Here is a 27,844-nt window from a genome sequence, read left to right on the forward strand (position 1 = left end):
CATAAATTTACTATCGAAAAAACGACAGGTCCCCTTTTTTAGAACATCGAATTTTACTTATCGCATAAAAACGTAAAAGCGTACTTTACACAGTTCGTATTTTATATTCTTAAAGTGAAAGACATTTTTGAAAATAGGTGATGCATGTGTCTGGTTTCAATTTATATTTTATGCAGCCAACATTTACTTGTGGAATTGATGAAGTTTAAAAGGGTATCGTTATTATTCGATTTTCATCCGACTATAAGTTTTCAAAATATTCTCGACTATCGTCTCCATCATTTAGACGCATGCCTTTTTCACACATATCGAAGCGGTTTGATGATCAAGACTCATTTCCATTGTTTACTTTATTTATTTCCCGGGCGACAATTGATGGTTACATCAATGTTTTTCTTGTCTCTCTTGGTATGATCTTGCTTGTGTGCCATGGGATGAAGGGTTTTTAGTGATCTTTAACAAAATTTCTAGGTCAAATGTCAATAACAAAAAAAAAAAAGATTCGTAATATCCTTGTCCAGAGCACATTTCTCTCCAATTCACTCAACTAAAAGCAGTGTTCTACATGTACAAGATGGTCATATTCTCAATCTTACCTGCTTTATATTAATCTGGCTTAAAACCTTACTATGTAATGTTCATTATTCGGATTTCATGTCATTAAATTTAAAGACTGAAACTAATTATAATCACTGATATTGGTACATTAAAGGACATTGAGTGATCTTGTAAGATTTCTAAATAATATTCAAGCATACAATTCTTACATCAAATAATAATTTTATATGAAAATATATTGCAGATCGCAGATGATGTGAAGAAAATACAAAGGAAGCTGATGTTGAAACAAGTATAGAGTATTTAATGAAGTTTTTATGAATGAACTTAGATGTGAAAGACTACTTCGTTGTGTACCAAGATATATGATTTTAATTATTTTGATATCATTTTCAAATAATGTTTTTGCACATCAAATGAAATATTAAACATATGATTTGATAATGCTTTTTCCTTTTTATACATTTTCTTGATAGATTTTGAAAAGAAAACACAGTTTACCAAGGAAATTAATAATATAAATTTTGATTTAAACCTGCTGTTCTCTTTTCACATTCTAGACAAGAAAGATTAATCATGGAAAATACAGGGATCCTTGAGCTTCCAGTTGCTTGTCAATCATTTTTTCGAAATTGAAATGATCAACCTACCCTGTAGTTTCCATGGTATGGAAACTATTACACCACAATTACACATTGCTTCCCGTCTCAGAAAAATAAGGGAATCTTGAAGTTTCCCTGTCATTTCCTTTTATGAGACACCAGATAATTCCACCAAGTTTCCATCACACGGAAGCCGCTACGCTCCAATTCCATATAGTTTCTGAGTCATGGAAACTTGAGGAATCACGAGGTTTCCTCTAGTTTCCGTTCAAGGGAAATCTGAGGATTCCATTGAGTTTCCATTCCATGGAAACCACTACGCTCCGATTCCACATAGTTTCCTAATTATGGAAACCAGTGGAATCTTCAGGTTTCCCATTACGGGAAACTACATGGAGGCTCAGGAAACTTCAGGTTTCCTGAGGTTTCCGTGGTTCGGGATACCTTATGGAATCGGAGCGTAGTAGTTTCCGTGGTACGGAAACTTGACGGAATAACCTGGCATCCGCTGTGGAAACCACTAGGAAACATGATGTAAACATGAGGTTTCCATGTGGTTTCCATATAGTTTCCCATGACGGGAAACTGCTTTTTTCACCCAGTGATTTCTTTAACATATACATAAAATATATAATATATTATTTTCTTTGTTGTTTTGCTTCTTTTAAACTTTCTAGGCCTAAAAAAATTGTATTGTTTGTTTCCTGTAACATTCCCAAAAAATTAAGGGTCGGTAGGTCGGGATTTTATTTTGCATATGAATAAGGGAATCAAACATCCCGGGACTGAATTACCCAGGTGTTGTATCAACAGTGGACACCCAACATGGCTGCCTAGCGGCAGAAAACGAACTTCAAAAAGTTGTGGGGGGAATTGATTACTCTTTAAATTTAAGGTAAATGTTGACTGAGTTGCATATTTTATATCTCAAATAAAAGTTACAATTAGTATTTATGAATAAAAAGAATCAGCTGATTGATCAAACCAAAGAGCAAACACAGATTTGGTAGAATAAAAAATCCAGCCAAGGGTAAATTGAATGGGTCGGTTAGGTTACAGGAAACAAGCAAAATTTTTTTTAGGCCCTATATGTGCACCTTTCGGTTTTTAATTACCTCTGCTTATATGCAGACGCTATTTTCTTTCATTAAAAAGAAATTTCAAACCAGAAATGGATAATTCCGGAATGTATTGTATTAGAAGTATGTTTCCGATGATCGACAAGATCGGACAAGAAAATGACATTAACCTTTGGATCTTTCGGTTTCAAAGCTGGACCAAAATTTCCGACATTTTCACAGATGTGGAAGCAATTTTTGATGCTCTGAAGTTGTTAGTGACAGATTCCGATGTCAACTGGCTTGAGAACATAGAGTTTGCATCTGCTAACGATTCAATTTGGTAGCAAAGAATTGTCCACTGACCCCAGACGAAATTTGTCGACGTTCAAAGATATGACAATTCCCTCTATGACAGAGACAGTTATTACTGCCTGTATACAAGAGCAGAAGTTACCTCAAGGGGTTCTTGGCATCAGCTCGGGAAATGTGGGTTATTCCGAGGGTCTGATTTTTGGAGAATGCCTTTTGTCACATAAAAGATGGGGAAACGTTCTTAAGATTGGTTAATTTTACTGATAGAGATATCATTACAAAAAGGGGATGCCATTGGGAAATTTTGTAGCTTAGCTCGGGATGACATTTTAGTTAAGCTACCCGATACTAAAACAAATTATACCACTGAGGAAAATGCTCACTTGACCCCAACCCCTACTCAAGGATGCAGAAGAAGCAAGCTCTTTGGAAACACCAAAGCAATCTCCGAAGGATCTCGAGTCCATTGTCACTGTGCAAACAAAGTACATTGAGGAATTAACCGAGGCCGTGGTTGCGCTTCAGGCACAGTCCACCGTGTGTCCCATAGGAGAGCCGTCGTCCAGAGATGCACACGTCCGGTGCGAGTTATGTTTCAAGAAGGGCCATTCCGCACGTGAATGCGTAATAAAACTAATAACCGTAAACAAGTGCCGACAGATGTTCAGTGCTTTTATTGTCGTAAAACCGGACATATCAAGCGACAGTGTAAGAAATTCCGCGAGGATACGGCCACGTTAAACGAGAGAGACCAAGTAAGACCGGGGATGTTAATAATAATAATAATAATAACAACGCCAAACCAATAATATTTTAATTGTGGCCTTACATTAACCTTGATTTATCATATCACAGTTGCATGTATGCACATTAATTAGTGCAAAATTCAACTGCAAACTCTTTATGAAAGAGTAAAAAGACACAGTGCTATAGTGAAGTCAAACACCATTCCTCTGACGTTGAACGACATAGCCCCCCCCCCCCCCTCTTTACAGATAAAATCTTACATTTGAGCCCAAACAACAGTGTGATAAAATTTGGACATTCTTGGGATTTAAAACGAGTCACCCGCGTGAAAATTCAACACGCCTACCATTACACTATCAAAGACCATCGCATCAAAGTAGCAAGTAATAAATATCTAGAGTACGGGTTAATCAATTTTTAAACAAATTGCATATTTAGCATTCTGATAGGCTCTATTTAACCTATAAATATCATGAAGAAATAATGAAAAACAAAAAAGTTCAAAAAATTACCATTTTTAAAACACTTCCTGTGACGACCGGAAGTTTCGACGATATATACGTGGCCGTAAGAAGCAATTTCGGGGGTGTAATTTCAGTTGGGAGGGGACACAACAACGAAAAAAGGAAAATGCCTTGAAATGAATAAAGTGGCACAAACATAAAGAAGGTTCATTTTATGTTTTCTATCGTATATTTATTGGCAATTTATTGTTTTCGGGGGGGGGGGGGGGTCATTGTTCCGACTGGCCTGATATAGTCCAAAGGATTGTTCTATCTCTAAAAACTGTTTTCTTTAAATATCCTTCGGTTTTTAGCCAAAAGATATACTGTCGCCAGCTTCACTTTAGACTTAAGACAGATATCTAGTTGTCTTAAGATTAAGATAGATCTTAAGATTATCATAAGATATGACAATTTTGTGAAACGGCTATGGTGCAATCTTATAATTTTCGGTCTTAAGACAGATCTTAGTCATAAGATAGTTTTGTGAAACGGGCCCCTGTTTTTTTGTGTCGGTGTTTTCCCCGGTTGTAATACTGTAATTAGTTCCTGTATTGCCGCGTTTATATCTCCCACCATTTCAGATCTACTGGCTTCTCTCTCTATTTTCTCTTCACCTGGTTCTTGTGCCTGCTGTCTAGTAAAGGCGTTTTTCGTGCAAGTGATATCTTCGATCGGGTACCCTTAATACCCCAGATACACGCATTCTCCATCGATTGTGACGATGTGAATATGCCTTCCAAGAAAACACTCGTAGAACATGTTTACTGTACTTCATTCATAAATTCCAAAAGGTAACATTTAACTCGCTAAAACTCTACTCTAAGACTCAAAACTAACATACACACAAATCTCATCTCTTTCCCCCAGACTCCTCCCACATTTCTAAAGATAGCCAATGAAATGGAATAAAACTGAAATTGTAACATTAAAAGAAATATGGTTGACATTAATTTAGGTAGAATTCTCAAGACAGGAAATGTTTAACCTTTTATCTCTACGCTGAATGTAAAACTTCCAATACTGTCATTGATACCGTGGGACAGGAGGAGGAGAGATGTCAAATTGATAAATATAACACAGATGCTGAAACATAAAAGTAAAAGTGAAATACATAAATTCACTCCTTGACACTCTTATTGATCCCGCGACAGGAACTATTCCCCGAGGACGTGCCCTGAGGGATGGATATTTCTTTTTAACTCACTATCCCTTTATATGCCCTTTCCAATTCGCTAATTAAAAATACATATTTAAGGGAAAAGGTTGCGCAACTCCGGAAAATTTTCATCCGTTGTCCGTCTGCTGTAATTTGCGTTTTTAGTCTACCCACTGGTATCAATGCTGGTTTTGAACTTCTGTTATTTATTTCCTTAGTTGTCTTTTGACTTATTAACCACATTTTCACAAACTCCTTCTGATACCATTCTTCTTGTCATGGTATACCAATATTGATATCAGATTCTGCTTAGCATCAATTTATTTGGCAACAGCCTTCTTTTAAATGGTGTCGTTCCACAAACAATTGAATCCACCTGTGAAGTCTTCAATTCCAATGCCAAAATATGAACCCCAGAGCGTTTAACGTAACGAATAGGGCAAGTGTCGGTACTCTTGATTGATTTTGAGCCAAGGTTCGTCTAGACTGAAGTTGGCAGCTAACTATCCTCTTGACATAGGTTTGCGGAAATCTATTGAGAAAAAAAAAATATTTGTAAGATATCAATCGACATAAAGATATTTAACAAAATGTTATTCATAAATTCTAAGAAAATATTGTTTAGAAATCTAGTGTGTATTGTTAACATAAATCAATCGATAGTCCAGGAATTGGGAATAAATGTTCATTTATGCGTCAAATCCCGTTTGCAAAGAATTCATGCCTCTGCGTATCGATTCGTAACTTCCTATTATTTCAGGAATTTCAGTATGGTGTGAGTAAACTTTTCGAAATGTTGGTCTTTTATCAAGACCTTTTGGCCACTTTTTTATCAAAGAACGAGGACACATTTAATTAGCATTCAGGAGGAATCTGGGCGCACTTCAAAAGTGAAAATTTCATTGTTTTGCCAAAGAAAATTTTAGCATTCTTTTGATGTATCGGATTCCTGTGAAATAGGAAAGGGAACATTTTAGATTTGAAAAAAAATCGCAAGATGGATCATTTGATACAGAATATTTAATTTTAAAACTCGTTTTTTTCTTAAAATTTGCTCTCTCTAGATGAGCTATCCATTATTTTAAAACGTTCCTTACGTGCATTTAAAACGTGCTATCATTTGTAAAAACATGGAGAGACCATAAAAAGTGAGATCCCATTGTGTGATTGCGGTGCTTCATAGATGTTTTAAATTCCAAACTGTTTGTGTAGCTCAGTACTACACGTTACCAGTCCAGAACTCGCAGGAATCAATAATTTTTTGGTTCAATCTTTTTTTTATTATTCAACAATGATTAATTTTGTAAATTTAGTTTTATGTACTGATTAAAATTTTGAAATAAATAAATTTTGGTTCAGTTGCAACTAGAGCGAAAGCAATTCTTCCAACCTTATGAAATTTTAATAAAACTAAAATTATCGTACAGGAGTTTATTATTTATGTGAAGAGTTCCTATGTTTAAACTGTTAAAATAAGCGGACTTAAATACTAAATTTTGTCAAGGTATTTCAATGTAAATGTAACATTTTACTATGTAAGTAACTTTGTAAAGTCTGTCCAGCTGTGGTCAGCCGACCAAAGCGTAGATTTTTAAACTATTATTATTCGTACACAAGATTCCTGCAGATCACACGCCAATCTTTTTTGTAACAGCGTATGCCTGGGCCACGGGCTTTCAATTATGAGACATATTATTGATATGAATCTTACAGAGGGAGATAATAAAGAAATATAAAAATAGTTGCGATTCCTAGAAAATTCCTCTTCTAAAAAACCAATGGCAGATTATCACCAAAGTTACACATGAAGAGGGAGGTATTGTAAATTAAAATTATTTTCAGCATTACCCTAAGGCAAAAAGTATAATCTCACGGTCACTTCAAAAATACCTACATGATACATGTAATTATTTCGTTAAAATTTTTATAGAACGCCTGCACTGTCTTATCATGACTAAATTATGTTTATGATGTGCAATTATCACTATCTGATGTGCTTTTGTCATTATGTGATGTACATTTGTCATTGTGTGATGTGCTTTTGTCATTATGTGATGTGCTTCTGTCATTGTGTGGTGTGCAATTGTCATTATGTGAAGTGTTTTTGTCATTACGTCGTGTTAAGTCTGTATATGTGGTGCAAACATCTTTTCGTGATGTGCAAGTTTTATCTTTCTGATAACGTTGATCTCATCATTTTTCCTTCTAAATATACAACAATAGATGACTAAAAATAATCGGACATGGATATATTGTTTGAAATATTCTTCTAATACTTAATTTTAATTCAAATAAATTCTAACAAATATTTTGGTTTTAAGTTTTTTGAATTAAATTTCTCCATGCAGAGTGAAATATCACCCTATTCGCAGAATCTGCCTAAATACTACAAATGCGGATCCAGGAGTTTTTAAGGGGAGTTCCATCCTACTCAAGAAAAGAAATCATTCCCATAATTTTTTTTTTTGACAATTATGAGAAAAAGCCCGTAAACCAACTTCTTCAAACATGAAACCCTATTTAAGGAGGGGGTTGGGTTTGTTGTGCTATATAATACTAGAAAAATTTGAAATGAATTAAATTTATAAAGGGGGGGGCAGCCAGAGAAAAAAATCACACTTGCTGGAAAAAGACATGACAAGAAAAAAAAAAGGGGGGCAAAACTCGAAAATCTTATTTCGTGAGGGGGGGGGGGTCCAACTTCTTTCAATATCAAATTTTATTCATAAAGTACTACATTACCCCTAATTGACTATACTGCCTTACAAGAGGCCCACGGGCCACATCGCTCACCTGAGCACAATAGCTAGGAAAAACAAATCAATTCAGTATTGGAAATTTTACGGGGGAACTTCAATTTTAAACTACCTAAGGATGCCTCCATATCATTATAACAAATGGCTTTGCTATTCTTGAGCAGAAGATTTTTAAGATATTTTTTCCTATATATTCTTTTGTAAAATGTGATACCCCACTTTGGCCACTCCCTACCCCCAGGGATAATCATTTGAACAAACTTGAATCTACACTACCCGAGGAAGCTTCCATATCAATAAGACTAAACATGGCTGTGCTGTTCTTGAGCAAAAGATTTTTTCCTATATATTCCTATAAAACTTTGATCCCCCATTGTGGCCCTATCATACTCCCAGGGGTCATGATTAGAACAAACTTGAATCTAAAATACCTGAAAATGCTTCCAAATCAATATGACTAAACATGGCTTTGCTGTTCTTGAGAAAAATATTTTTCCTATATATTTCTATGTAGAATTTTGATCCCCCATTGTGACCCCATCCTACCCCAGGGGTCATGATTTGAACAAAATTGAATCTACACTATCTGAAGATGCTTCCATATCAATATGACAAATCATGGTTTATCTGTTCTTGAGAAGATTTTTAAAGTTTTTTTTCTATATATTCCTATACAAGAGGCCCAAGGGCCTTAACAATTTAAAGGATCCATAAACTGATAAATGAAGCTTTGTTGCCCAAAAGCAAGAAAAAAGTATGATTAGGATCAACAAAATAATTGGTCTAGTATCTATCTGTCCCCGGTTTATCACAATTACCATGCAGACTAGTAACAAAATGTCTATTTTTTCACGCCAAATTAATACTTCTCACATTGGCCTCTCTTGGCCTTTGAAGAACATTTAAAAGAATTGTTATTTTTGTCTCAATTTTATTCATCTATTATTTCAAAGTCTACCTGATCATTAAAACTATGAAAGTACTTTTTGAATTATACAATAAATATTCTTGCATAATTCTCGTATTCTATTAACCTTTCAAGTACATTATTTACAGTGATTAATTAACAAAGGGGGATGGCAAAGGGGAAAAACTTTGCTCAGCAGAATACAAGTTAATAGAGCCCTGGCCAGGACCAGAACACTTGACTAAATGGTCCATGTGTTCAAAATTCTAGTAAAAATAGCTTTGCGTACATGTGTATTAAAAATGTTTACTCTGTTTGCCTCGAATATGCCCAGAAGCATAGAAGATTTTCAAAGAAATGTATTTTCACTATATTATTAAATAAATAAAGCCCCACCCTTACACCAGAACATCTGACCCAGGAGCCATGAACTCACAATTCTAGAAGGAAGAAGCAGACTTGCTCATCATAACTAAACACTTGTTTCTTAGCTTTATGTTTGTTTGTTTGTTATTTAACGTCCCTCATGAGAATTTTGCACTCATGAAGACGCCACCACTTGCCAGTGGAGAGCTGCAAATTTTGTCCTATACTCGGCACTTAGGCCATTGAGTAGTGAGGGATCTTTTTCTTGCCTGCACCTACTGGGACACGGGACCTCAGTTTATACGGTCTCATCCGAAGGACTGGTCTCCACGTCCCACAGTGGGATTCGAACCCACGACGTAAGGATCAACTCCTTACGCCGCGACTCTAGATCTAGAGCGAAGGCTCTAACCACTGCGCCACGCTGGCGACTTTTAGCTTTTTAACAAGTAGTAGAAAATATATTTTGAAAGAAATTATGCATTTTCACTATATAATCAAAAGAGCCCTACCCTTTTCACCAGATCCCTGACCAAGTACATTAAATTCACAATTTTGGAAGAGGCATTCGTCCTTATCACCACCATGCACTTCCTCTGTTTGAATAATACCCAGGAGCAGAGAAGAAGATTTTCAAAGAATTAATGCATTTTCACTATATAATCAATAGAGCCCCGTCCTAACACCAGAACTTCCTAACCCTGTGGCCATGAAATTCATAATTTTGGAAGACGCACTCTTGCTAATCATAACTTTGAACTTACTTAGTTTATTTAATACCCAGGAACAGAGAAAAAGATTTTCAAAGAATTAATGCATTCTCACTACATAATTAATAGAGCCCCGCCCTAACACAAGAACCCCTGACACTGGGGCCATGAATGTCGAAATTTTGGAAGGGGCACTCTTGCTCATCATACCCAGGAGCAGAAAGATTTTCAAAGAGTTAATGCATTTTCCCTATATAATCAAAAGATCCCCGTCTAACAACAGGACCCCTGACCCTGGGGCCATATGCATGAATTTCACAATTTTGGAAGAGGCACTCTTGCTCATCATAACTATGTACTTAGTTACTTTATTAAATACCCAGGAGCGGAGAACAAGATTTTCAAAGAATTAATGCATTTTCCCTATATAGAGTGTAAGCAATAGAGCTCTGCCCTATTACCAGAACCCCTGACCCTGGGTCCATGAAATTAACAATTTTGGAAAGGCACTCATAACTACATACTTAGTTTATTTAATACCCAGGAGCAGAGAAGAAGATCTTCAAAGAAATAATGCATTTTACTATATGTTATATATAGTCCCACCCTAGCACCAGAACCCCTGACCCTGGGGCCATGAATTTCACAATTTTGTTTGAGGGCTCAATGCTTATTACAATCATGCCAACAGTTTGACTGCTTGATGTCCAGGAGTAAAGAAGAAGATTTTTATAGATTGCAATAATTTTGGTGGTTTTAGCCCCACTCCTCAGGCCCCAGGGGCAGGGACCATGAAATTCACAATTTTTGATTTCCTTCACCCATAGATGCTATTTGCCGAATTTGGTTGAAATTGGTAAAAAGCTAAAAATGTTCAAACGTTAACGAACATAGCACGACGACGGACAAAAACGGATAGCAATATGTCACCTGAGTGACTCAGGTGACCTAATAAATCCCCCATTGTGGCCCCACCCTACCCTCATGGGTCATGATTTGAACAAACTTAAATTTACACCATGTAACAAAGGTTTCCTATAAGTTTCAACTTTTTTGGGCCAGTGGTTCTTGAAAAAAAAGATTTTCAAAATATGCCACCAATTTTTCACTATTTCTGAATTATTTCGCCTTGTATGAATTCCCTCCACGCAAGGATGTTTGTATCAAGTTTGGTTGGAATTGGCCCAGTGGTTTTGGAGAATTAGTCGAAAATGTGAAATTTTACAGACGGACAAACAGGCGGACTACAGACAAAATGCGATCAGAAGAGCTCACTTGAGCTTTCAACTCAGGTGAGCTAAAAGGTGTGGGGGGAGGGGGGACCGACAATTCAATGAACATTTTCAATAGTAAAAAGTTGTGTTTGGAAAAAATTGATGCTAAGTGCCTGGAATTTAATTTTCTAAAAGAGGAAATTTTCAAATGATATATCTATGTCTGAAACTTTGCTTAGTCATCTATATATTAAAAATTGATTTGTTTGATTAAAGTTTCAGTTAGAGAAAATTTAAGTTCTGATTTTTTTAATTATCATAGATCTTACTGTGTCGCAAAATTTTTTATTGGGTTATCTCTCTCCCCTCTCTCTCTGTACATATATATATATATATATATATATATATATATATATATATATAATACCTCTACTGAGAATACTCGAAATTGATTGGCTTGTTTGAAAGCTATAAAACTCAATAATGACTCCAAAATGTATAGTGTACAGCAATAATGACCTAGGAATCATTCCACTTGGGATATAATGACCAGTAGCCCTTTTCACAAAAATCTTACAAATAAGAAAAAAAATTCCCGTTCTTGAACAAGTATCTAAGCTGTAGAAGGAACAAAAAATTTTATATTTCTATTACATAAGATTAATTGTAAAAATAATATTCAAGGGAAAAAAATATATTTACTAAACAGAGTTGTCAAATTTTTATCTTAGTCAATTAAGAAGTCATTATTAGGGCCCCGCTCTGCGGCTGCGCTATAGTGATAAGTCTGTCCGTCCGAGATCTTTTGTCCGGAGCATATCTTCTCTCTCCTTGGCCCAATCTGGCTCGTATTTCACCCACAGAGTGTCTTTGGGTAAAAGGTGTGCAGTGACCTTGAACTATGTTTCTAGGTCTAAGGTCAAGGTCATAGCAGATTTATTTGAAAAATCCTTGTGCGGAGCATATCTTCTCTCCTCTTGATCCATTGTGGCTCATACTTCACTCACAGAGTGCCACTGGCCAATGGATGTGCAGTGACATTGAACAAAGTTTTTAGGTCAAGGGTCAAGGTCAAATATATCCTCTCTGTTTAAATTCTCATCCGGAGCATATTTTCTTTCTCCTTGGCCCAATCTGGCTCATACTTCACCCACAGAGTGCCTTTGGGTAAAGGGTGTGCAGTGACCTTGAACCATGTTTCTAGGAGTAAGGTTAAGGTCATAGCAGAATTATATGAAAAATCCTTGTCTAGAGCATAACTTCTCTCCCCTTGGTCCAATATGAACCATACTTCACTCACAGGGTTCCACTGGTTCATGGATGTGCAGTGACCTTGAATAAAGTTTTTAAGTCAAGGTCTACGTCAAAAATAGCCTCTCTGTTTAAATTCTTTGTTCGGTGCATAATTTCTATCCCTCAGATCCAGACAGCCTCAAACCTTACCAATTGACCTAGGATACGGAACAATTGTGATTTTCCATCCATATTTCTGATAGATGATATGCAACAATTTTTATAGAGGATATGCAGCATTCGTGATTTTTGTGCCTTTTTTTGATAGAAGGTATTGAGCACTCGTAATTTTCTTGCCATTTTTTATTATAACAAGGATAACATAGAAACCATTTAGACTCAAACAACACATCCCTTAATAGTACACAAATGTTCCTCTTCAAAATAAACCCTTTTCAGCTTCCTTGCATTTTCATGTTCATTGCTGAAAGCAGGGCCCTTTGAGATGGCCACCATCTCAATGGTATCTAGTTATTAATCCATATTGTCAGCTTAATAATGACTTCTTAATTGAAATTCCTTTTATATTAAACTTATTGCATAAAATAATGATCATATGTTTAGAAACATGTTTTATAAAATGTACATTGTCTATTTACGATACAGAATACGACAGATCTATACGTCAGTTGAAAATTTCGTTACAATTCAGGGAATGCAAAGTTACAATTCAGGGAATGCAAAATCGGCTCTTCTTTTTTGTAAAATTCTGCGCCAGATTTTCATTGTGATCAGTATTAGTAACCTTCAGTTATAACAATGTATGTTACTGTCAATCAAAAACCGTTTTAATCAGTAAATCTTGATGAACAAGATGTGTTTGTGAAACTGATGCCCCTGTATGGCAGCTAATGGCGAAGGTTAATGTTTCTCAAATGCAAGTCAAACTCAAAGTCAATAGATCAAAAATGTTGGTACCCAAAGAAAGGTCTCGTCTTAAGGAATATATATGAAATATGAAGACCCTAACACCAACCGTTGAAAAGTTATGATGAAGGTTAATTTTGTTTAAAGTAAATAAAACGTCAAGGTCAAATGGTGCCCAAGGGAAGGTCCTGTCACAGGTAATAAACATGTGCGTAAAATATAAAAGCCCTAGAATCAAACGTTCAAATATTATGGCCAAGGTTAAATTTTTTAAAAAGTAGGTCAACTCCAAGGTCAAGGTGCCAAAAGAAGGTCTTGGCACAAGGGATATACATGTGAATTATGAAAGCCCTAGCACCAACTGTTCAAAAGTTATGACCAAGGTTAAAGTTTTTAAAAAGTAGGTCAACTCCAGGTCAAAGTTGTTGGTATCTAAAGGAAAGTCTTGTCACAAGGAATGCATATGTGAAGTACGAAAGCCCTAGCAAAAACTGTTGAAAAATCATGACCAGGGTTAACATTTTTCTAAAGTCGGTCAAAATCCAGGGTCAGAGTCAAAGGGTCGAAGATGTTGGTATTCAAGGAAGGTCTTGTCACAAGGAATACTCATGTAAAGTACAAAAGTTATGGCCAATATTAGAAATTTTCAAAATTAAAGTAGGTCAAACTCCAAGGTCAAAGTTGGTTGGTTGGTGGTATCCAAAGGAAGGTCTTGTCACACGAAATACACATGTTAAGTATGAAAGCCCTAGCATCAACTGTTTAAACGTTATGACCAAGGTTCAAGTTTTCTTTTCAAAAGTATGTCAAACTCCAAGGTCAAAGCGTCAAAGTTGTTGGAATCCAAAGAAAAGTCTTGACACAAGGAAAGCACCTGTGAAGTTTGAAATCCCAAGCACCAAATGCTCAAAAGTTACAGTTATGGCCTAGGTGAAAGTCTAATAAAATTTTGCAAAAGTGGGTCAATCCCCAAGATCAAGGACAAAAGGTCAAATATGACGAAACCTAAAGAAATTTCTTGTCACAAGAAATACACATGTGAAATATAAAAGCCATAGTTTCAACCAATCAAACGTTATGGGTAAGTTTAAAGTTTTTGCGGACAAAAAGACAAACATACAGATAAACAGACAGACGGACATGGCAAAAACAATATGCCTCCGAATCTTCGATTACGGGGGCATAAAAAACTTACACGACTTTCAGGCGTCAACGTAAACAACTTCACTAGCAAACATTGATAACTGAAAGAATTCTCCGACATCGAGTATCCTACATTAAATCTATATGTTATCCTTATATCGGTATAATAAAACAATTGATTATGGTTACGCCTTATTAGCTCAACATGGTGCAAAAAGGACCCTCGACCTAGCCCACTCGCTGAACTGACCTCACATAGGCTGCTACGCGGCCTCGGTCAGGTCACCTTGTGGGTCAGATCTCAATCCTTATTTCACCATGTTAACCTCAAAACGGGTAATTAATTGTATCATTGTAACATTAATACATTACACTAAGTGCTTTTCTCGATCGAAAGACAGCATTAAATGACTATACATATGTTTTTATAACAGTTTACCAACATGGTACAAGTATGTTAATATTACCTGGTATCCACAAATCTGAAGGACACTATGTTGAATCATCTGACTTTTTTTTACGCTTTTTGGAGTTTCTGATGAATTTTTCTTCAAGGTCAGATTCAGATTCCTCCGTTTCTACCACAGGAGGACAAACATTTTCCAACTAGAACGATACAAAACAGATTATAGACTCAAATGAATACACTGGATTGAAATCTGCACGGTTTCCATGAAATATGAAGACAATAAACAGAAATTACTAGTAAGCTCAAAGGTCTATTGAAACAATACAGATTTGGAGCAAATGATTCAAGGGCAAGGGTTTCTCCGACTTAGGCTCTTTTCTCCTACCGCATTTGCTTGCCTACTACATGTATATAATACTTAGCGAATATGCATCGAGCTCGAAGACATCGAAGTCAGCTAATCCGGGGTCTGAAATTTGCAGGGAGGGTACTAGTGGTCAGTTACTACTTCTGTTAAAAAGATGGTAATGGTACCATCTCTTGTTTCCCAGATCCACCCCTCAGTATTTTTTGATTGCTATATACCTGTAATTTTAAGTGAATAAACATCGGGCTCGGAGACATCGAAGTCCCTAGTGTCCGAGATTCACCCCTCAAGATGTTGTGCCTACTATATATGTATAATACTAACTGACTAAACATCTGGCTCAGAGACATCGAAGTCCCCAAGTGAAAAAACATCAGGTTTGGAGACATCAAATTCCAAACCTCATGGTCAGAAATGTTTAGGGGAGGGTACTAGTGGTCAGTTATCACTTCTGTAAGCTTTTCTGATGAAACGGTTGTTTAAATTCTTTAAATTTCAGCATTATCTTGTGGCTATCGCATGTCATGCACTAAAGCATGTTAAATGACATTACGAACGAAAGAAAGAATAGATGTGGGAGCATCCTGTTACACTCTGCATGGTCTATGCATTATTGTATCCACTAAAGGGAAGAGAAGTCGCGGGGCATTTGACAGTTTGATATAGTTGCATCAAACAGATAATTATTTAACTGTTAATTTTAAGTATTGATTTTGTAGTTCGTAATCGCGTATTACAGCTACGAATTACGGAAAGTTGTCAATGACCTAAACGGACATAAACAGTAATGAATGAACAGATTAGGGTGCATGGTAATCCGAAATTTCTCTGACTCTAAACCCTGCTTTTATCTATCTATATTAAGACATGTGCAGCGAATCTCAGATTATAGGTGCATGTGACTAAAATCCCGCAATGCAGAAAAAGTTGTCATCCAACTTTTTAAAAATCTCTCTCTCTCTCTCTCTCTCTCTCTCTCTCTCTCTCTCTCTCTCTCTCAATTTTTGAATACAATCAGGAAAGCATTTTCATCATTTTTCATGATATATTTTGAATTATTGATTGATTAATTATTTTTCACTAAAAATTACTTCTCCTTCAAATAAAAAAAAATTGGAGCCCAAATCCATTTAAAAAAGATCTACCTTGAACAGGTTGGAGAGAATACTCGAAATCGGGTATTATCCGTAAATCGCGTATAGTCCTCGATATTAGGGTATCGTTGAATCCGCGAAATCGGGTATACCGTGCAACTTTCTGTAAAAACAGAAAAATAAAGCAACGGTGCATTGTGTCAGTTATATTAGTGTTACTTGTACATCAGTATCTTGGGAGTTTATTTTTATTGAAATCAATTTCAATGGTTGTCTGACAAGTTTAAAATCACACGACAAACACTGCTGGGGTAGCAAAGAAGGCACGGTGGCGTCATTATTTTTCAGTACAAGTTCTAAAAACAAATAACTACATGTCGTTTCCGTATAAATCATTCCCGAAGCTTCATTTCTTAACCTGTGTATTATTCACAAAATGTAAAACTTTGAAGAAATTTCACTACTAACGCTGTGTTATGTATTATTACTTAAAAATGTATGGTTTCCCTTTCACGTTAAATTTAAATTATTCCTCAGTTGGTAAGTATAAGTATTTCTCATCGATATAGAATACCTACGTTTTCGTAAGGGGAAAAAAATAAAATAAAAACAAACAAACATAAAAAAAAAACAACAAAGGGAAAGCAGGTTGAAAAATGATATAAAATGAAATAAATTTAAAGCAATATGAGCTGCAACTTTGATGTCAGAAATTTTTGTTGCAAAATTGTAATTAACTATTTCAATGACAGAAAAAAGAACGTTTATAAACTTTTGTTGTTCATATTTGCGATGGATGAAGTATTTATAAGCTTTGATTGAAGCAAAATTACATTATTGTCGTCCTGTACAATACTGATTTCTTATATACATGTAATACTACATGTATGTATTTGATTGTATAGAATCCTATATTCTGAAACAATTTGATACTTTATTTCTGCTAATTAATAAAAAAATGTTTAAATTGCATACAAATTTATCATAATTACACATTATAATAGCAAAATAAAATTCTCAAAAATGCAGCTCATATTGCTTTAATATCTACATGTGTACATGCATGTAAACTTAAATATATTTTTAAAAATTAATACAGTGTATATTGATAGAGGTTAAGAATCTTTAGTAAAATCATCAGTTCCTCCTATGGTGTATGTATACAGTCCTGCAATTCCCGCTGGGAAAGGAGGAGGTGCGTATTTTTTAAAGAAAATATCTTAATGTCAGTTTACCAGGATTTTCGTTTAGCTGGGGGGGGGGGGGGGGCTGGCTTGGTTCGTATAAATAAATTTAAAAAATCCAATTCGCACATCTTTTCATGTGCTTATTATACATTCTCAATATAGAGCTAATATTCAAATGTGAATTATATATTAAAGTTTTCACATATTATACTGTTTTTACTTTTTATACATATGAACAAACTGAAGTGGAGTGTTCAATCGCGTCTTAGCTTAAGTCTTGAGCTGCATTGTTTTTAATTAATCATCCATACAGATTGGAGACACTTTCTTTTATTATTCTTATAGTATTGGATAGACAGGGTAGATTTTCCCTTCAGAGTCTGTAGTTTATTTTAGGTTATATCGCTTTAAACCTCATTATAATATGCTAAAATACGTTATCTGATTGATTCTAGACAGTACGTCACGTGACAGGGAACTAAAACTTCATAATTCCCTGTCTTTTCTGTAATCTGTGATACTTATTACTCATGGTTATCACTTTTTGTTATTTTTCATCTATTGTGAAAAATGTGTTAAAAATAAACATGAAGTTTAGTTGTTTTTTTTTTTTTTAAAAAAACTAGTCGAATTTGGTAGAAAATAACAGGTTTCTATTTTAACCTCATATTGTTTCGGTATATAAACAATTATTGCATGAATGTTTTGGAGATATGAAGAATTCTATTCACTCAAGAGGGCAAAATAGGGAATCAATATGATTTTTATTAGATGAATAGATCTTCTCTCTTTATCATGCAATGAATATATACCATTCAATGACGTTTAGCACAAAACTCTACAATAACATTTTACATTTAATTTGCTGGTTTTGAAAGGGGAGGGATGTTTCTCTTGGACACATGCATAACACATTCGAGGTTAATTTTCGCTTGACCGAGATAGTCCGGACAAGGAATAATTAATGTAAGCAGCTAGTAACAACCGTTATAGCTATTCACTTTCGTCCCCTGAAGTCGCCGAAAAATGGTAAAATATTGCCGACTCATCGAAATTAAATGATCAACAGTTATTTTCTCTCACAAGCTATGTTGCTGAGAACATCATTGTCTTTGCTAAAACGTTGGAAGCAAGTTGAATCCAAAGAAAATTTTAATAATTTAAAAAAAAAAAATAAGAAAGAATATGTCGCCTTTTATAATTTCTGGAAATTAGCTTTAATTGTCATTCTCTGTTTATAAAACATAATTATGTAGTGGTACAAGATATATGTAAGGAATGCTATTCAACGACAAAAAAATCAACTGATGAAAATAGATTCATAACACCCCCCCCCTCCGAAAAAATACTAAATAATATACGCGTTATATTAGTTTTTGCCGTAATTTGAAACATTTTAACAATTAAATAGTTTATACATTTTGTAATGAATTATTTTTATGCACAAGATGAATGTTTAAGCAATTAATGACGCATAATTAAATACGATAGAAAACCCCCTGTTTAAATGTCAGATTATTTTGTGTGTGAAATGTGTTTCCGTATAAATTGAATTATTTACAAAATGTTTATGTTTGTCGTATTGATGTGGAAATATTATAAATTCCAGACTTCTGATATTTAATAGTTCTGTTGTGTTGGGTATGAACATAAAGAAGATGCAAATACATTTAACATTATATAAAATATAAAAGCAGAACGAACGTTTGTTTGGGTGCAGGTCATGAAATGTACTAAGCTCCACGGGTATTTGTTGTCATATGCGCATTAATTCAGACTTCCAAATTGTTATTTGGCTAGTGATACCTTTAGATAACATTTGTCTCTAGGTGAAAGTTGACTCGGCAAAATGCGCCATCCCATTGTTTAAGTGTTATAAGGTGATTACACCGCCTATACCCGATTTCGCGGATACAACGATACCCCGATTTCGGGGACTATACGCGATTTCACAGATAATACCCGATTTCGAGTATTCTCTCCAACCTGTTGAATGCAGTAAACAAATAAATGTTCTAACTTTTTTTAGTCAAAACATACAAAATGATATTTGATATGCTGCAAATGGATTTTCTCCCTAGATATATGTAGATTTTAGTATGAATTTTATCATAAATCTCAAAGAGGATTTAAAAGTAGGTTAAAAAGAGGGAGATTTTAAGTTACAAAGTCTGGGACTCAGTATCAAGACATTGTTGCAAAATATCCATGGATAATGAACAGAATATAATTATACATCTGTGTCATTATGGCATTGTTATTTTTTTTCCTGTTCTTGTCCAATATTCATGACAGTGTAATAAATTTGCAGAATTTTACAATTTGACTGATATCGGAAGTACTTGCACTGTAAACTTAAGGTTCATAGAATTTCATGTAAATTGTTTTAGCAAAATATCCACGGATAATGGACAGAATATATACATCTGTGTCATTATGACATTGTTATTTTTTCCTGTTCTTGTCCAATATTCATGACAGTGTAATAACTTTGCAGAATTTTACAATTTGACTGATATCGGACGTACTTGCACTGTAAACTCATTAAGGTTCATAAACCCTCTGGTCAATCATATAAAATGTTTCTTTAACTCTTATGATTTTCCAAAAGAAATGTATTTGTTAACTGAAATACAAACAATTATAGCATAGGTTGCGGGCCAAAATTGGACAAAAAAGACCCTTCAATTTGACAAATTTATAAAGGAATAATAGATATTTATGTCATTAAGAGTTATCTCTCTTATCAGAGTATTGATAAACCTTAAATCATGAATTATTTTGTATATATATATGAAATCTAATGTTATTGTCTCCTATTATTATTGTCACATACAGCTGCATTTATCTAGAATCTGGGACTGATCAAAGTTGCCCTCATGGCGCAGTGGTTACATCGTTTGCTCTTGAATCAAGGAGGAAGGAGTTGATCCTTGCAATGTGGGTTCGAATCCAGTCCTATGAATGAGACCATATTTGCAAAATATGCAGCCCTCCACTAGCAAGTGGTGGCATCTCAATATGAGTAAAAAAATATCTTGAAGGGATATAAAACAAACAATTTAAAATGATTGATATGTAGATATACGTTACTGCTGCTAAAATATCAGCTACCTGGATACAATGCCTGCAACATTTCACTCAAATGATAGCATGGAAAGCCTCACCAGTCATAGATGAGTAAAGACATTAGCTAAGGATGTCTAGAAATTAATACATGAAGTTGAAATCCTTTGGAATGATTAAATTGACATGAGGTAAAAAGGCTTTTATTGGTTTACTTAAACTTGTTTTCCAACAGCAGCACACTAAGAAACAAAGATAAACAAATACATGTACACATATACACCTCAAGCATGTTTATAAAAACATGTATTTCTAAACATAATTCCATTGACTATTTCATGAATAATATTGTAAAGGTACTTTAAGTAGGACATGTATACCAAGAGTCCTTCCATGAACTGATTATTTTGTAGCATAGAAGGAGTGTTATTGTAGTCAATTTTCTGCTCAAAAACATTATATAAAATTTAGTTTGACGAGTACACTTTCTCATAATCGTATCAATATTTACTTTTAAAATGCAGAAAAAGTCAGATTTTTTTATGTACAAAAACCCGTTATATAGGCTCTGTTTCCATGGAAACGGTGCTCGGAACATACATATTTTTTAGTTCATTGTTATGAAAATGATCCAGTTAACAATTTCTTGGATTTTTGTGGAATCGGTAAATATGGATGATAGTGATTTTTACTTGTTTGTTGTCTTGACAACGGTTTCACTTTAATATGGAAAATTGAAAAAAAAAGACTCCTTTTTTACCCTTTTTTTACATTTAAGAAAGGAAATAAAAATTTAGGATAAATTAAACATAGAATATAATAATTCATGCCATTTCGATTACTTTAATGTGATAATATAAAATAAATCAATTTTCTCATTGAAAATAATAGAACATTTAAAACGTCAAATACCTCAATTTTGGCGTCTTTTTCTCAAAAAATGGGGCAGGCAATATCTTTTAAAATTGTGTTGAATGATGAAGCTATTTATACTAAGCAAATTGGTTATGACAAATGTACAATAGAAAAAGAATGAAATTCCGAGGGGGTCGAGAACCTTACCCTAAACTTTCAAAATAGAAATGAGCATAATTTTTGTTGACAGATAAAGATTTCCCGATTATTTATAGGTAGAATGTTCCATCGTTAAAATGATAAATGTCCCAGGGACCCGGTTCAACGATTGAATGCGTTCTGTGTATTTGCAATGTAGCAAAGAAAATACGGGAGATTACTCTAACTCAATGCATACTCAATGAACAATCCAGACAGTTCCGAATGTCAACAGGGCGTGTAAATTCGAATCGAGAAAAAACGTTCAGAAATGAGTTGAATTTTCATCTTTACATGGCTTATTTTCTTAAGGTCAAAAGTCATTCACAACCTCAAAAAGGTTTGTTTTAATTATTATGATAGTAATTTTCAGTGCAAATCCTTTTGTATTACTTAAAATCGTTTCGGAGCGATTCTGCATTTTTTTTTGCTTCATTGCGAGTACTAGTATATGTGAAGCATTATAACTGTGGCTAGGGCTCGTCCCGAGACACAGTTAGACTATTCTAACTAGATTATTTAATGCTATACAGAACAACTATTTAATTTGTGCAGGTTTGAATTGTTTTCTATTGCTCAAGAAGTATTGAGGAAATTTGAGTTGTATGTTTTACAGAAACTGATGTACATCATCCAGACACTCAGGGATCAAAGAAAAGACCATGAGAGATCGAATCCTTGTCTTGGTTTGATACCATATGCTAAAATTAATATTTTTCTTTTATCAGGCGGTTGAAGAAATCCATCAAAGCAATATTACCTTCACATGTACACCTTCTAAAGAACTCAAGAAATATATTGTATGTGATAGATTTGGTTATGTAAGGCCTGATGCTCTGGAGTTCGTCACCAATTCATTTTCACCAACACACAGCCATATTTATAAAGTATATATATATATATATATATATAGCGCTTTCATTAAAAATCAAATCTTCAGAAGCTTTACATTTAAAATGTATAATGAATACACAACGGTAACATAGTAACAATAATTATGACTTAAACTAAGAGGAACCTTTAATGTCTATATTGTGATGTCATAGATAAATTACTACAATTATCTGGAAAAAGTTCGGGAAAATCATAAGAGACTATTAAGTTTGCTTTAGAATACAATATGTTTTTTTTTTCTTTTACCCGTCTCTGGATATCACTGGAACATCTGAGTTTATAAAATGGGAGAAAAATCGTTTTTTCTACAAGTTTCCAGGAAAGAGACTTTATTTCAATTGTGGATATATATATATATATATATATATATATATATATATATATATATATATATATATATATATATATATATATATATGAAATATATGGAGATAACGAACAGTATTCAAGCTCAAAAGTCCATTATACAATATAAAATAGGAGCAGAGCAAACACGGACCTCCAAACATCAGAGGTGGGATCAGGTGCCATGGAGGAGTGAGCATCCCCTGCCGACCGGTCACTACCGCCGTGTGCTCCTTGTCATGATCGGGAAATAAGGGAAAAATCCGTCGACAATTCAGTGTGTAAATAATGGCCTAACAATTAGTATGAAAAACGTCAGTCAGCATTTGACTCAATGATAAATTGTATTTGCTGACAAGGTCATTGTATCGATCATAGAACTTACGAAATGATGACTTTAGACGAGACAGCTGATATTCTTGTTTCATCAACTTATTTGTCAATAATTTACCTCGTTTTAGAAATTGTACATACGTAGAGCACGCTCTTGCGTATCGAATCAACTGAGAGATATATACCCCGTATGCAGGTGATGAAGGTATATTGCTGCATAAGTAAGGGAAGTTGACGATTGAAAAGTTAAAGTCATCACGTTTATCATAAAGCTTGGTTGTTAGATTACCATTAACGTCTTTTTCAAGTAAAATATCCAAATATGAAACAGATGTGTCAGACTCTGTGGTATCTTTTATCTCAAGTTCACCAGGATATATCGTATCGACAGAAGAATGAAAATAGCCATTGTTAATTGACAATACGTCGTCGATATATCTAAATGTCGAGTTGAACGCCACAGCAAGTGTTTTCTTCTTTTCACGTACAAGATTTTGGACAAATTATATATATATATATATATATATATATATATATATATATATATATATATATATATATATATGGGAATCATTACTCCCAAATATTGCTGTTATTTCCTTCTTTATTTTTACATACTTATTGTAATATTCTTTTTAATGTTTTAAAGTGCTTGTCCATGGGTACTTCATACAAAAATGTTTCAGGGTTGATTTTCATGAAAAAAGTAATTGTCCCATGCACATTTATTCCGGTCTCATTCCTGTGATAAATTTTGCCTGGCCCCTTAAATTTATTTTCTTAATTTTATCTTGGATCTGGATCTCACCTTGATTTTATCATGTCTCTCGAAGAAGGATATTATACATTTTTAAATTTTTGTATTTAATTTTTATCGACAGCATATAGCCAAAAAGTAAAGACATTATACGAACCTTTGTCAAACTTCCTTTTAAATCTGATTCCCATTTTTTATGCTTGCTCTTTTCTTTTTTCATCTTTTTAAGTTTCTTTTTCATGATCGACCTGCACTGGATTGCAATTGTTTTGAGGGCTCTGAAAATACGAAAAATCAATTCTAGATAAGAAATCAAGCAATAGGTCCTTAAGCTCTTAGCTAAACTAAAATTCAAGCACCCCCTTTTTTATTTATACACTGTATGTTATAAACTTAACACAGTCATAATTTGAAACTACATAGTAGATATAATGTGAACTTTGTTTCTAATTTTTTCCTTTCTCGATCGATAAGAGGTGTTTTGTTTATGGACTGGGGAATTATGTACTTTTGCTTGTAAAGCTTAATCTATAGATCATTTAAGTAGACATGTTTGGGAAAAGTTGTTATACTATCTGAGTATGCTTGCATATTTATAGTACTAATCATGACCTCGCTGTTCATGAGATTTCTAAAACTTTTTTCACATCATTTTCTCATGTAACATTTTATCCCTTATTGTAGTAAATAAATTTACACTATCTGAGAATGTTGGCATATGATTATCAATAATTATGACCTTGCCCTTCTTGAGAAGATTTTTAAACATTTTTTCATATATATTACCAAGTAAAACCTTGACCCTTACTATTCCTCGGGCTCTGATTAGAACAAACTTGTATCTATACTTTCTCAGGATCTTTGCAGAATAATCAAGTAAATTTATCAGTAATCATGGTCATGTTGTTCTTCATCAGATTTTAAATACTTTTTTGCCATTTATGCGCTCCACAATACCCAGGAACCATGCTTCGAACAAACTATGTCAGGCAGCTTTCACAAAAAAGTATCTTTTCTGGACTAGTTGTTCTTAAGAAGATTGTGAAAGACGTTTACTTTATTTTGGAATTTCCATGATTATCTCCCCTTCATGGAGGTCATGAAGGTGGTGCCCTTATTTGAACAAATCTGAATCTCCTTTACCCTAGAATGATAGTTATAAGTGTGGTTGCTATTGGACAAATTGTTCTGGATTAGAAGCTGAAAATGTGCAAAGCCAAGAGACAGACGAACGGACGACAGACAACTACGATCAGAAAATTCTACCTTGCGCTAAAAAGAGGACTAAAATGTATATATTACACCGATTTCGTCTCTCCTTGAACATCCGGTGAGATTCGTTTTTTGCTTAGTAAATATGTGCAAGTCTAATTGTCTTTTCAGACCATGTGGTTTTTGTGAAGATTTTGGATGATTTCAGATCCCCCAGATTTTGTTAATACCCCATCCCTTCTAAAGGGGCATGGTCCTTTTAATCTAAAAAACCTCAATTTCCAGTAGAACAGATTTTTTTTCTAAACAAGTTTGACTAAAATTGGGAAGGTGGTTCTTAATTAGTCCGAAAATGTAAAATTTAAAATATGCAAGATGAAAAATACACACAAGAAAAAGACACCTTATTCTTCAAAAGGAAAAACTTAATTGGCTTTGTTTAAGGTAAACTAAAACACTCGCTAATTGGACGAACATCAATACAAATGATTTTACGATTAGCCAAGGGTTTGAAAGTCAAAGGGCGACAAATGAAGCTTGAAATGATACATACTCTGGAAAACGACGGGCATATAATATGAATTCCATTCAGGTAATTGAGACTTTAAAGTTTTTTTTTTAAATCAAAAGCTTACGATAAGTTCTCCGTATTTCTTTTTTCGAGTATTCCACATACAGTATCTTCAAATCTCGTATATTCTCGACATAAACGTTCATCGTTTTCGTGACGCATCTGAAATATGAACATCGAAGAGCATTACTGTTAAAGTACAATATTTTGGAATAGATCCCCAACTACTTTGCTTCAAGACAAACAGCAGTATTTTCAATATAGTAAAACATGTAGCGTGACCGGAGAAAGAATTGTTCTAAAATGCAGTTATAGTGAATGGAGATGGCATTTTTTTAAATAAATATATGTATATAAAGTAGCAAGAATTTCGCCTTCAAACAACTTTAACTTTTTTAATTATATTATTATTTTTTTAATATTATTTGATGTCCTTAACAAGAGACCAAATTATTGTAGGTCAGATTTTAGACAACGTAGGATGAAAACACATGCAAAATTATCCTACATGCGTGCAACTCCCGGGTTGAATCGGGAAAGTTATTCCGAGCATCTCGGGTTTATATTATTTTTTTTTCTGTTTCGTTTTCAGTATGGTATGGGCGTACTTCAAGGATTCCAGGCATCAAGGGAAAGTTCCAAATCAACATTACATGAGCCCCCCCCCCCCCCCCCCCCGCTAATTTGGCCAGTATTTACTTTACTCTAGAAAACATTGCTCTAGAAAAACAAAACTAATTTTCTTTTTTTTTTTTTTTTTTTGCCTTCTCGATATTTTGGCTGTATATAAAATACATTAGAAAACTCAAATAATTCACTGTTGTGCCTTCTCAAAAATGTCTTATAAATTCTTTTAGCTGTATCTTCCCACCCCTCTTTTTCCATATGGAAATTGCTACCTATGGGCCCAGGATTCTTTTTCATTAACTTTGATTAGCTTACCTGTTTTCCAAGACTGACTCTGTAAATATTATCCTGATTTATTCTCTGTCTTCCGAGTGCTGTTATAATTGTGTGCTTGATATTAAACCAAGCATCATCTTCAAATTTTTCCGTGTCCTCATGAGTGGTCATGACCGACTCCCATTTATTTATCATAAATAAAATTTCACCACCCATCAACATCTCACACTCTACAATGCATTTCGGTAGTTCCACAAGAAATGTAGGTAAACATTCCTGTTGGGAGAGAAAAATGTCTTATTTAACATCGTATAATTTGAACGAAAGAAGTTACATATAGTACTGAAAAGAAATGATACGTGCATATGCCTGTGAAATTATTATGTCCCCGAAATCGAAAATTCTGGGCATATCTAGTTTTTGCCCTGTCCGCTAGTCTGTATGTTGTTGTTTGTATGTCCGCAAAAAAACTTTAAAATTGCCAATGACATTTGATTGGTTGGAGCTATAGCTTTCATATTTCACACGTGTATTCCTTGTGACAAAACTTTTCTTTGAGTACAATCATATTTGACCACTTGACCTTGAAGTTTGACCCACTTTTGCTAAATTTTACCAAACATGACTTTTCCCCTTGACCCTGGAGTATGCCGTAGATTTGAAAAAAATTAACCTTGATCATTACTCTTGAATGGTTGGTGCTAGGACTTTCATGTTTCACACTATCTTCCTTGTGACAAGACCTTTCCTTGGGCACCATTAATTTGGACCCCTTGACTTTGATTTTGAAAAAAAAACTTGTCCAAAACCTTTGAAAGGTTGCTTCTTTGGCTTTCATATTTCACAGGTGTATTCTTTTTGACAAGATTTTCTTTGGTACCAGCAGTTTTGATTACTTGACCTTTGAGTTTGATTTGCACTTGAGAAACCTTAACCTTCACAACCAGCTGTCATACGGGGCCATCAGTGTTTCACAAAAACATCTTGTTTTTGGTTATAAAATCATTTTCGTTAGGAGATGTTTAAAGGAAGTAAGGAAATATAAATATAAAAAATAAATATAAATATACCCCATTCTCCGAGAAGCACCAGTTGCTACACGATGCATTCATAACAAACACACATGCCAATATTTGTTGAGGAGGCATTTCTTTAAAGTAGTTTGTTAATGCGTCCAATCCTCGAAAACTTGGTGTATCAACAAGGACGACGCCAAGCTGGATTGAAAAAAGTGTGAAATAAAAATTTCATAAATGTTTATGCCTAAAAACTATGGAAGAAATTTACTGATAACACAGATAAAAACATTCAGTTTTTGTCAATTTGGTCCTGTTCTTCAAAAAACGTTTTTGAAATACTTGATTCATTCATATTCCCATTTAAAAAAATTCCATTTTGTGACCTCAACATAGCCAAAGGAGTCAACCTAGGTTTAAAAAAATTGTGTTTTCGGTA

The 27,844-nt window shown here is 34.2% G+C and overlaps 1 protein-coding gene across 1 annotated transcript; it reads right to left on the reverse strand.

The window, feature by feature from the left end:
* Positions 1–4,561: 4,561 nt before the first annotated feature.
* Positions 4,562–27,588, reverse strand: LOC133198703 (uncharacterized). Its single transcript, XM_061334724.1, has 6 exons — positions 27,460–27,588; positions 26,429–26,665; positions 25,551–25,648; positions 23,861–23,981; positions 14,666–14,804; positions 4,562–5,474 (listed from the first exon to the last, which is right to left on the reverse strand). Exons 1-5 carry the CDS (start codon positions 27,535–27,537, stop codon positions 14,691–14,693), a joined length of 648 nt encoding a protein of 215 aa, XP_061190708.1. The 5' UTR covers positions 27,538–27,588; the 3' UTR covers positions 4,562–5,474; positions 14,666–14,690.
* Between the last annotated feature and the right edge of the window lie 256 nt (positions 27,589–27,844).

This window comes from Saccostrea echinata, unplaced genomic scaffold (assembly GCF_033153115.1).
Source record: "Saccostrea echinata isolate AGI-Se365-2 ecotype Australia unplaced genomic scaffold, CSIRO_AGI_Sech_v1 ptg000033l, whole genome shotgun sequence".
Lineage (NCBI taxonomy): Eukaryota > Metazoa > Mollusca > Bivalvia > Ostreida > Ostreidae > Saccostrea > Saccostrea echinata.